We start from the raw sequence: 11844 nt of genomic DNA, 5'->3' as shown, positions 1-11844 counted from the left end.
TTAAAAAAACAAAACAGAAATTTCTATATTACAGGGTGGGGCACGGGGAACCAAGTGTTTTTTAAATTACACAGAACAGTAACCTCATTTTCTTGAAAAAAAATAGGGACGGATGACGCCAAACTTTCGTTTGTCGGGTTTTTCGGCAGCCCAATCCTGATCATTTTGTTTGTTGTCAGCCCCATGAAGGTGGAAATGGGCTTCATCATTCATTGCTACCATAATTTTTCATTCTTCTCATAAAGTACAAGCATTTCCTGTCCAAAATTCAATCGTTGGTTCGCTAACTTGTATGGGTGAAAATATAATTCTTCAGGCAAAATCCGTCTTACAGTACGATTACTGAATGTTTCCAAGCAGAGCGGCCTGGGCTTTGTAACATCGCTTGTCTGACCCTTTCAACGGTCTCTGGAGTACGCACAGTACGTTGGGGGCGAGGCGTTTTTTTCATTTCCGAAGATTGTTAATCCAACATTATGATTGTGTCACGAGCAGGAACAGAATCATTTCGATGAGGAGGTACCGGGGAGCAATGTAGTTTTGGACAAAGACACTAATCCCGGAGGTTTGGTTGGGCGGTACGTGGGGATGTATTTATTACCTTACAACATTGTTAACAGGACACTATGAGAACGCTGTCTACTTGATGAGATTTAAGACAAGACCGAGCATTATTCTCTAGTGGTGAGGACCAGAGAATTTGACAAACGGTAAAGAAACAGGAAACAAGGCAATAAGCTATAAATATTAGGCCAATATCTAGGGGGCGGCCACCTTCCCAGCGAAGAAGCGTAAGCGGTACCCTAGAGCTACTACAGCATAAGAGAAGGGTTTTGGTGAGTAAACGTCTATCGAGGAACTAAGTATAGAACCAAGCAGCGGTGGGGTGGGGGCCGAATAAAAAGGCAAGGCAGGTATTAAGAATTATCATTATGCAATATGAGATACAGAAATGCAAACAAATTGCGTGGAAAAAACACACCTGACAAAAGTTAACGAAGCCATTAGGACATATAAATTACAAGAACCGGAAATATTTATTAAATTTACAGAAGAAATAGAAAAAAAGGCAGAAAAAGATTCAGCACAATGGGAAACCATGAATTTGGAGCAACTATGGCTACTCTTCAAAGAAAGCGTAATATCAACAGCGAAAGAAACGTGTGGTGTAATAGGCATAAATAAAAACAAAAAACAAACGAAATGGTGGAATCAAGAATTAAAAGAACAAGTAAAAATCAAGAAAGAAAAATGGAAACTATACCTAAGTATGAAATCGGAAGCCAGCTACCAAGTATACAAGCAACAGCGAATAAAAGTAAAAGCAATGGTACTACAATCCAAACAGCAAACATGGGAAGAGTTCGGAAGAAAAATAGAGACAGATAGCAAAACAAACCAAAAACTATTTTATAAAGTGCTAAAAAACTTAAGGAAAGATAAACACCACACATTGAAGTACGTGAAAGCAAAAGATGACAGTGTATTAACAGAAGAGAAAGCAATCATAGAAAGATGGAAGGAATACTTTGAAGAACTGCTCAACCTAGACACACAAGCCAATTTTCTAACCGAGGAAGAAATCAGCTATACAGAAAGCGAAGAGGACAGTAATATACAAATGGAAGAACTGAGGAAAACGATAAAGTATATAAAAAAAGGGAAATCAGCTGGCCACGACAAGATAAATGCAGAGATGCTGAAAAACCTAGGGGCGCGAGGGACAGAAATGCTAACAAAAATCTTCAACAAGGCATGGACTACGGGAAAAGTACCAGAAGACTGGAAGTTGGGAATAATAATACCGTTATTCAAGAAGGGCGACAGTAGAGACTGCAGTAATTATAGGGGCATTACAATACTAAGTGTGGTATCAAAGGTATATGAACACATAATGGAGGCAAGACTAAGAACCCAAATAGAAGAGCAGCTGGCAGACACTCAGAGTGGCTTCAGGAAAGGAAGGAGCGTACAGGATCATATCTTCAGCATCAAACAAATGATAGAGAAAAGCAAAATGCAAAATTCTGAAATTTACATGGCCTTTCTGGACCTTGAAAAAGCATTCGATAGAGTACCGCGAAGCGTAATATGGAAAAGTCTAACGCAAAGGAAGGTGAGTGCAAAGTTAATAGAAGGAATAAAGGGGTTATACGAAAATAACAAAAGTTATGTGAGGAAGAATAATAGACAATCGACAACATTTGAAATAAGCGAAGGTTTAAGGCAAGGAGGGGTCCTGAGCCCAATACTGTTTCTACTGATAATGGACGATATCATCAAAGCAACAGCAACCAGAACCAAAAAGGTGCATATCGGTACCAACAAGCTAATACCCGTGAACGTGTCAGAATGTGCCTTTGCGGACGACGTAATGATTTGTGCAGCAAAGGAGAAGGACCTGCAAGATAACCTACGGATATGGGAAGAAGAATTAACAAAGAGAAACATGATAATAAACACGAATAAAACAAAAGTAATGGTGATAAGTAAGGAGAACAAGAACATTAACATAGTAATAAATCAAAACAAGATAGAACAAGTCGAAGCATTCAAGTATTTAGGGGTATTGATAGACAGAGAGGGAAATATGGAAATGGAAATTAACGAGAGAATTGGTAAGGCAACAAGATTATACCACAGCCTAAACAAGTCGTTTATAAGCAGAAAGGAAATTAGTACAAAAACAAAAATGACAGTATACAAAACGGTATTTAGACCAATCCTAACATACGGAAGTGAGAGCTGGGTGCTGACGAATACTATGAAAAGGCCACCGACATGAAATACTTAAGAAGAGTTAAAGGAATCACCAGAATGGACAGAATAAGAAATGAGGCGGTGCGAGAAGAACTGGAAATTGAGTCAATTATTGACATGACAGAGAAACAAAAACTGAAGTGGTTTGGGCATATATGCAGAATGGACAACGACAGACAAGTTAAAAGGATATGGGAATCAGGCGTGCAAAAGAAAAGAACAAGAGGACGACCCAAAAAAACGTGGAACGATGAAGTGGCCGCAATACTGAAAAGAAAAGGAAGAACGTGGGCAGAAGCGAGAAAACTGGCAAGAGATAAGAAACAATGGACAAAATTTGTACACGAAATTGAAATGTAAATTAAAATTATGTACCTTACACCTTAGGGTAAAAGGTTTCTTTGATTATATATATATAATACTGCCGAGTAACGGCCTTCTCAGTTTAATGATAACTGCGATATTCAATTTTTACTGCACATCTACTTTTTGAAAAATCGACAGGGGGGCAACTTTGATATAAATCACCCTGTATAACAATTGCAATTTCGTTGAAAATATTGTTGTTGTTTAAGGGTCTCTCAACATGCCCTGTCAATGAATTTTAAATATTTATGTATGTACGTTAATAAACCCACAATCTTCCACACACACTAATGGCCCACCCTGTATTTGTTTAATTTATTTTATATAGTTTTCTTTACCATGTTGTTTCTGTGGTTCCCAACAGCACTTAATTATTTACTCCATCTTGCTGGATTTTGTTTATTCAGTTGAGCATACTTCTTAGACCATATAGTACATGGACTGCTAATTGTAACGAAAATATGGTCAAGGACATTGCCTGGGTATGTGAGTTTCAGGGTAAACGACTCTGTCCGAAGTTGTCCGATTAGATACGATTTGAGACTGTCAACCTATAAATTAACAAACGTCAATTAATTAATGGCCTAGATATGCAAAAAAAGCAAACCTGTTCTTATTTGTGGATGTAGAGAAGATAATCAAGAGTAATTAAAGCTTCCCGTACTACGCGAATACTATAAAAGCTACTCTTTACGCGATCCGGGTGGTGTTTACACGACTTTAGTTTACCCTGAGATTCACATACCCACGACTACAGTGCCCTCTATCCATGACCACCCATTTTGTATTGAAAGCATAGGGCTAATAGCAGTCCATGTACTATATGGTCTAAGGCATACTTCCACTCACCTCTTTTGGGGGCAAATATTATATCTACAGTTTTGTCACCCTCTTATGATTGCATTATTTTCCCTTTTTTTTTAAATTGAATTGTGAACTAAATTTATAAATTACTCTATTTATTTTCTTAAAATATACATATAAAAAATTCAACATTGTTTGACTTAATAACTTACAAAAATAATGTTAGATAATTATATTCTACTATCACATCATAATATTGCATCCGGCTTGCACATGGTCCATAACTTCCACTTTTAATATGCCAACTTGCTCTTTAAGCTGATTGACGAGAGAGGCGAGCTCAACATTCTCCCCTTTCAAATGTTTTACTTTGTCTTCTAGTCTGGAAATTCGTTCCAGTTTCCTCGTACGACATTTGGAGGCAGCAAGGCGGTTGCGTTGTCGCTTTCTCTCAAGCTTGATCCGTTCTTGCGCTTCCATGTCGACTGGCGACAGTGGAGGTGACGAGCTGTGTATATTCGGAACGGTTTGAGGTTCTTCTTTGATAATCGGCGTTAAAAATCCCAGGGTCGGCTGTTCTAATTCCGCATAAACTGTGGCACTTGATGAATTGTCGGATGCTAAAACATTTATTAGTATCTACGTACGTATATAAGATTCGGTAACCGACTTACCAGAGCTTGTGTTGGCGTTATTGTGGAGATCGTTGAGGGCGTTAACGAATCCGCTGGCGAATGTTTCGGGATCCTCCGCGACTGTTCGCGAGTAAATCAGCCCGGATGGTGTCGGCGTACTTGTGGAAATTCCGTTCGCCAATATCATCTTTTCCAATTCCGGAGTGCCGACCTTTAGCATATTTAAATCCGGCGAGGAAAGGACGGAACTTGCGGCGCTCAAGTTCAAATGTGGCTTTTTCGCCTGGTTAAAGTCTAAAGTTAGGTTTCGCTTCATGCTGTTTAGTTTCTGAGTGCTGTCGGACGAACCGCTCATAACAGCTAATTATTCTTGAACAACTCCCAACCCAACCAGGCCCATAAACCGAAGAATAATTTGATCGGTAATAAGACAATCAAAAGTAAAACGTAGTAGGTGGTGTCAGTCAGTTCCATAAAACCTGCAAGTGCAAATTGCTTTTAATTTTATGGAATGTAAAGTGAAGGCAGGATGAACAACCACAAGGTGTGTCCTGACCTCTTTCATAAAACTTGTTGATTACTTTTGCTGTTACAAAATCTGTTACATATCAATAGAGTAAAATTAGCAAGTACACTCACCTCATAATGTGTAAAAATGTAATTCTGCCGATGTTATGATGATTCACTACAAATAGTAGAGTGATAATTTCTTCAATGGCGCTACGTTTTTAACTTGAAATTTTTGTTCCGAGAAACACAAAATTTACTATAACAAGCGATGACTCACACTTCAAGGAAATATGACGTAAAAACATAGAATAATAATATTGCCATGGGCAATTTAGATGTGTCTGTTGTATAGTGTTCGTCTACTACTTGTAAACATGACTCCTCTCAAAGGCTACTGCATGCATTCTAACAGCCTATTTGATAACAATGATGATAGGTATTCTACATACGTACGAATAAATCAGAACTGTTTTGTTTTGTCCAAAAACAATCATGATTACACGAAATTTGTTAAAAAATTCAAACAACAACCTTTTGGGAACACGGCTGCATACACGAACACTTTTGTTATGTCGCTTTAGAATTGCGTTTGACGCAAATACCAGGAATCTGAATCAAACACCTCGATGAGGTCGGTCTGTCTGTCTGTACTCTCATTTCGGCTAAACGGATGAACCGATTGGAACCAAATTTGGTACTCATGTTCTTACATAAAAGGAAGAGCTGAATTTGGGTAGATTCACGCATGCGCAACAAAATAAACAATTTTTGACGTTTTCGTGGGGGTGGTGCTAGCACAGCAAATTTTCTTTGTTTTGGTGTGTTATGAACGCCAGAGCTTTAAAAAATTGCGAATTGCGTTTATTATCTGGATGCAAGCATTCTCTAATTGTACTTGATAGATGGTTTATTCTGTACTAATTCGGTGTCGAACACTAAAAACAATCTCAAATAAAATAAAAGTACATAATTATTTGAACGGCCAAATTTTTGGAAACTGCGAAATCCAATTGTTCGGCATTATAGGCACAGCCAATATGTTATTGATCATGAGATCTGTGGTTTCTTGTTTACTTAATTTAACGTTAGCCACCTATCGGCGAATATCGGAAGATAGTGATAAGAGCCATCGTACGCTAATCATTGCACCTTTTAATCAAGGTGGCCATGGCAGTGCCTTAATTTATATCCCAGCTCTGACAAACGAAATGAATCGTCGTGCGCGTGTGAATCTTTCGAATTTAACCCGAAAACAATAAAGGAGGCTGTGCAAATTATTGTTTTTATGTTAAATGTAACGTTAAGCTTAATGTGTCGCTTTGTTTTTGTGTTTTTACGTGTTTAAATATGTGTAATGTACCGCCAAAGTTTTATCAAGTGTGTCGTCTTTGTTTATCATGTCCGGAAAGTACTGATAGGGGTATCAATTTATCTATTTTCGAAAATGATATCGCCGACAGGAACATCCCGACTAAGATAATGACGTGTCTCTCTATACTGGTATGTGATTCATTTGTTTCGTTTCGATTTCGTCACTTGTAACCTCTTAATCTTGCGTAAATTTTTGTTGTTGTCTTATTTGTGAACGTAATTTCTTCGTGCATGTGCGTAGGGTTGGTCGTCGGGTGAAATCATGTGCAGAATCGCAGCTGCAACGGTAGGAATCTATTTTGGGATCGTTTTACAGAGTGCACTAAAATAAATAATTTTCTTTTTGTTTCCTGAAACATCTGCGATGCGTGGGCTTGTAGCCTGCTTAGATGCATTGTGTGTGTAATTACAACCGTCCAGGTAGTTGATGTATTTACTCTCCCATAAAACACCTGGCCGATTTACCTGGTCGTCTGCACGTAGAGAAAGTTTGGCAAAGGCAAGGAGCGGCAAGATGTGTAGCAATGATAAGATGAGCCTAACGTGATAACGGATGCCTCTCGCTTGCGCGTCCGCCGTGTTTTTTTTTGTGTTAACATTCCCCGATAAAACACGTTTTGCTGCCCAAACTTATTGGCATTGAGCTCTTATCAGTGAATCAACTCATTCACCTTGAATCTTTTGTAACCCGTCTCTTTACACCCATTCTCTTTCTTTAACTTGGAACGGCGTTTATAAATAAACATTAAACGCTGCTGTGCGGTAATGGAAATAATGAACCAACAGGAAATAATTGTGTAATTATGGGAATAAAGTTCCGAGGAGCAACGATCTTATTTAAATCACCTGCTGCCATTAACCAAACCAATTCTATTGAAAACTGCCCGTAAAAGTAAACGTGATTAAGAGGTTTTTCCTTCGCAGGCAAATCTAAAGATAAGAGTAAACAGGAAACACTTTCTAAGGTTATTTCAACGCTCTCTTGACTTTTTACCACGTGAAAAAGTAGGTAGTTTTGTAATAGCGTACACCTTTTTCTTTACCTGTCATCACCTCTTTTTGTTTATTTTTTTAATACAAAAAAAATAAAAATGGGGATGTTGACAAAATAAACATATGGGTGTATGTTATTTCATAACTGTACGGGCAATCGTAAGCGCCTAAGGGTGTGGGGGGGGGGGGGCAAAGCACTTGCGAAAACTCAAATTTTCTTCTCCCATTTTGACTCTGATAAAATTAAAGGCTTTTTTTTTGTAGGTGTCTGACAAGGATCCACTTCCACATGTAATATGCTTTCGGTGCGCCAATCAACTGGACGTTTTGAACGAATTCAAAGAAGCCGCACGAAAATCTGAAACGCTACTGTTCCAGTTTTTAGCTTATGCTCGTCAGGTTACCGGTTCATCTCAGGTAAGGTCCAATAGTAGAGGGTGTCTATGTACAATACCACTACACAGGTACATATCATACAGCCTGTATGATACAGGGTGGAAATGTCTGGAACACTGAAGATATCTTCAAAACAACATTAAAAAAATGCCTTTTATGATATCTATTAGTTTGCTAACAATCTTTTTTGTGGTCATTTCTGCATGGTTAAGGGGGGTATATTTTAGTAGCAACTACTGTGTGTAATGAAAACTAAAAATGGCCCCCTTGACCAAGCAGAAGTACGCCACTGACACAAATTTAAAGCATGTAGATTGGTAGCAGACTTTTTATAATTTAGGACACCATAAAAAGTTTCTTTTAAAAAAATGTTGTTTTAAAGTTGCAGACAAAATGTCCACCCTGTATTTTCATTATCTATGTACAGGTAGGTACTTACAGTTTAAAAACTGACTTACAGGTACTGTAATTAGCGAGGTAACTAGTGCATAATTAATTTACATACAAAGAAAATTTAAGATGGAATTAAGATGTTAAAAGTTGGCTTGGCATGAATACAGAAGTACCAAGCAAAAACAATTGACAATGCAACACTGACAAACACAATAAGATGGTTATATGACAACCGGACACTATATGACCCCCATGCTAGTGATAATGTTACTTGACTTATTGTTCTTAAGGGCTGTGTTGCAGTGTTGTATTAATCAAGTGTTTTCTACCTTCCTCGATCTTCGCTTATTAAAAAAACCCCCAAAAGGTTATCGACCCGGTGAAGTTGTAATTGGAAAGTGAGTGTACTTTTATTTTTTAATTTTTGGTCGATATTTTTAAATGGGCGGGGTTTCAGCTAAGGCTGCTCTACCAACCAAACCCACTATACATTTACAAATATGCATGTTCGAACCAGAGACAGCAATCGAGTTTCTTTGTTTTTATTTATACTTTTTGATGTAATAAAAACAATTACAATTCCCTTTTGAAGAAGAAGGTAAAAAAAACGAACAAACTCAAAAAAGTAATATTGAAGTTTAAGACGCACAGAAACGCTGCACATAAAAAAATGGTTCCCATTCGGGGCTCACCATTGGGATGTTCATGTAGAAGGGTGGACCTGATGATCTGTTTGTAATGATTTTGCACCATTTTTCCACAATTGTTGGAATTGCGAGATAGAAAATGCAGTGCAAGTGGAAACACACATCGACGCCGAAAAAGTTGTAAAATTGGACAAGTCAGTGTTTCGTAGTGCAGCCGCCACATCAAAGATGGCAGTATTATCGCGTTGTATTTTCATTTTTCCTGTTCATAACTGCAGTGCTGCACGCAATTGTTTGTGTTTTCTTGAAATAACCTTTATCGACCTCTTATGGCAAACTTTTCTCTGAAATTTTGACATTGTGACCTTTTAATAAAAGCCAATAGAACGCACATATTGATCAAAAAATATGAATATCTTTGTATGTTCGTCCGTATGTCTGTCCGTACCCACTTTTGCGTTTTTTTTCTTTTAGAGAGATTAATTGTTCTAGAATATTGCAGATACCTTATAGTTTGAAGGTTCGCCACATGGCAATCTTAAAATTTTTCATTTTGTAGAAGAATGTTTGATCAACATTTTGAGGTGGGAGGAGGAGACGAACAAACATCAATAATCAACTGTAATACGGATCAGTAATAATTTCTCGTTTAGATTATGAACCTAACCTAATTTTTTTAAATAGAACACCCTGTATACCTTTTTGAATCTTGCTTTAATTTTTATAATCACTTGAATCTTTTTTAAATATCATCTCTGGTGTGTTAATTTTGACAATATATGCTAATTTTAGAGGGGTGTTTTATTACAAAAGGTTCTTTATGATTGTGAATAATCTTCCTTTTTTAAAATACATAAGAACAGAAAAAAGGTTATCGGCCCAATCTATTTTTTTTGAAATAGCACTCCCTGTATGTTTTAATCTAAACAGATAGCATATTAAATTCGCTGTTTATAAGACCAAAAAAATTCAAACTCGAAAATCGAAATTAAAAAATATTCGTTTGTTTCCAGAATGACCATATATTTTCTTAGTTTAAAGAGACTCATGTTTATTACAAAATTTCTCTTTAATGATTGTTGAATAGTCTGCAATTTTCAAAATAAGTAGACAGGGTCACGTAAAAAGGTTACCGGACCTAAGCTATTTTTTTTAAATAGAACGCGTTGTATATTTTATTCGCTCGCTTAAGAGATAAGGGGAAAATTAAAAATTGCCAATTCCAGAGTGACCCTATATAACTAGTTACTAAAAGAGAGACAGAAAAATGTTTGTTACAACATTTCTTTGTAATGATTGTTGAATAATCTGCTGTTTTCAAAATCAGTATACAGGCTCAGATAAATGTGGTAAATTTTTGAAAAGAGAACTTTTAGGTTAAAATGTACATTTAAAAAAAGGTCAGATAACTTTTTTATCTGACCCCGTCAAGGACCCCGGGTATGTACTTATTTTAAAAACAGAATATTATTCCACAATCTTTATAAAGAAACATTTGTAATAAACACCTCTATAAAAATAGCACATTATATTCTCTGTTCAAAAATTTAACATACCAGGGATGATATTAAAAAAAAATTGAAGTGATTAAAAGAAATTAAAGAAAAATTCAAAAAATTATAAAATATTTAAAGAAATTTAAACAAAGGTTAAATAATTTAAAAAAATCAAAAAATATTTACCGTCGACCTAGAGGAGTGAATCTACGAGCGTTTCCTAGCTGTGCCAAGCTCGCTTTCGGCTTGCTCGACACTACATTAGAAAAATAGCGTGTTATGGAAATTCTGGTATTCAGATTCAGAAGGTACAACGGGAATTGTCTATTTCTGACCGTTTAAGGTAGGGAAAAGAAAACAAAAGATATTTTCAGTTATTTTCAAAGATTTTTCGAAAATTTCAAATGCTTTTTTTAGTCTCAAAAAGGGGCAACTGTGCCCCCATTTAACCTACACTGTTACGGAGATTCCAATGGTGAGCCATGAATTTGAACCACTCGGTACTGAAAGAAAGTGTTCAAAAATATGGATTTTTTTGTATTTTTTTCTCATAGAATCGAATGCTGTGATCAGTTTTTGACAAATTAAACAAACTATCAAAATTAACCAGAATATTCAATTTTACTAAAGCCAGTTTTTGTTTTTTGAGTTTTGATTGTTCCACAAACACTTTTGTCTTTGACCTTTGCTGGAAATTGCCGTAATTCGATTTCCCCCCCCCCCCTCCTCCTCAAATATTTGTTATTTGTAGTTATTCCAGCTCGTTTAAATTCGGTTTCTAACTGAATTTAACTAAGTTTCGTTGCCCAAAATATTTACGTGCACAAGTTCGACTGTTGATTGTACGGGGGTGTCAGGCGTCATGTCCTCTTTTAGGGTCACACTCAAAATGGTAAAATTTGAAAATATTCGCCCGCTTTAGAGATACGGGGGAAAATAAAAAATTGTCAATTTCAGAATACTTTCCCAGTAGTTTATTCCACGCTACCACATCAGCCGGATCATGAGGTTGCTAGTTCGCCTCCTACGGCAAATCTATTCTGTCTAGATACAGGCACCTACCAATGGAATGGAAAAGAAAAATTAATAATAAAAAACCCTACACTTTCTGCATTTCTGTTATTACAAATATGTCTCCTTTTTTTATGTGACTTTTTTATGTGACAGAGTAGGCTACTTAATTGTTCCTACTTTTGTACTTTTTGTTTAGCACCATAATTTCTTGTCCCTTAAGCAAGTTGCTTTAGCAATTAGCACTATGATGTCCATTAACTTCACCCAATTATCGAATAAATATAACAAACAAACATAATAAAGTGCTTATTTATTGTTGTAGTGTGGAATTCATAACTCCGTCCATTTGGCACAAGTTTTTTTAGGAAAGGGGGGGTGCTAAGCTGCCCCCCCCCCCCAAGGGTAAACTGCATTTAGACTCGAAATAAATTACAAACTGTGCTATGGGTTGCTAAACCT

The 11844-nt window shown here is 36.7% G+C and overlaps 2 protein-coding genes across 4 annotated transcripts; one reads left to right on the top strand and one right to left on the bottom strand.

The window, feature by feature from the left end:
- Positions 1-4109: 4109 nt before the first annotated feature.
- On the bottom strand, positions 4110-5359 carry LOC116172419 (transcription factor AP-1-like). Its single transcript, XM_031489631.1, has 3 exons — positions 5205-5359; positions 4605-5044; positions 4110-4550 (listed from the first exon to the last, which is right to left on the bottom strand). Exons 2-3 carry the CDS (start codon positions 4918-4920, stop codon positions 4174-4176), a joined length of 693 nt encoding a protein of 230 aa, XP_031345491.1. The 5' UTR covers positions 4921-5044; positions 5205-5359; the 3' UTR covers positions 4110-4173.
- An 828-nt stretch (positions 5360-6187) lies between these two features.
- Positions 6188-11661, top strand: LOC116172670. 3 transcript variants are annotated; one of them, XM_031489918.1, is made up of 3 exons: positions 6188-6575; positions 7704-7856; positions 11329-11550. In XM_031489918.1, exons 1-3 carry the CDS (start codon positions 6423-6425, stop codon positions 11533-11535), a joined length of 513 nt encoding a protein of 170 aa, XP_031345778.1. In that variant the 5' UTR covers positions 6188-6422; the 3' UTR covers positions 11536-11550. The 3 variants fall into 3 exon arrangements, with proteins under 3 accessions (XP_031345778.1, XP_031345780.1, XP_031345779.1); XM_031489920.1 differs by lacking the exon at positions 11329-11550 and adding an exon at positions 8355-8387; XM_031489919.1 differs by lacking the exon at positions 6188-6575 and adding an exon at positions 6589-6732 and having other exon boundaries at positions 11329-11661.
- The last annotated feature ends 183 nt before the right edge of the window (positions 11662-11844 follow it).

Source organism: Photinus pyralis, unplaced genomic scaffold, assembly GCF_008802855.1.
Source record: "Photinus pyralis isolate 1611_PpyrPB1 unplaced genomic scaffold, Ppyr1.3 Ppyr1.4_LG5, whole genome shotgun sequence".
NCBI classification, from domain to species: Eukaryota; Metazoa; Arthropoda; class Insecta; order Coleoptera; family Lampyridae; genus Photinus; species Photinus pyralis.
Note: the sequence above shows the minus strand (reverse complement) of the source record. Positions and strands in the feature narration are given on the sequence as shown.

Excerpts from the sequence above, each read along its gene's own strand:
- LOC116172419 (XM_031489631.1), bottom strand. The coding sequence starts at position 4,920 with ATGAGCGGTTCGTCCGACAGCACTCAGAAACTAAACAGCATGAAGCGA. Across the intron at positions 4,551-4,604 it reads TAACGCCAACACAAGCTCTG|CATCCGACAATTCATCAAGT; the intron begins GTAAGTCGGTTA and ends TAAATGTTTTAG.
- LOC116172670 (XM_031489918.1), top strand. The coding sequence starts at position 6,423 with ATGTGTAATGTACCGCCAAAGTTTTATCAAGTGTGTCGTCTTTGTTTA. Across the intron at positions 6,576-7,703 it reads TGACGTGTCTCTCTATACTG|GTGTCTGACAAGGATCCACT; the intron begins GTATGTGATTCA and ends TTTTTTTTGTAG. Across the intron at positions 7,857-11,328 it reads AGGTTACCGGTTCATCTCAG|AATACTTTCCCAGTAGTTTA; the intron begins GTAAGGTCCAAT and ends TGTCAATTTCAG.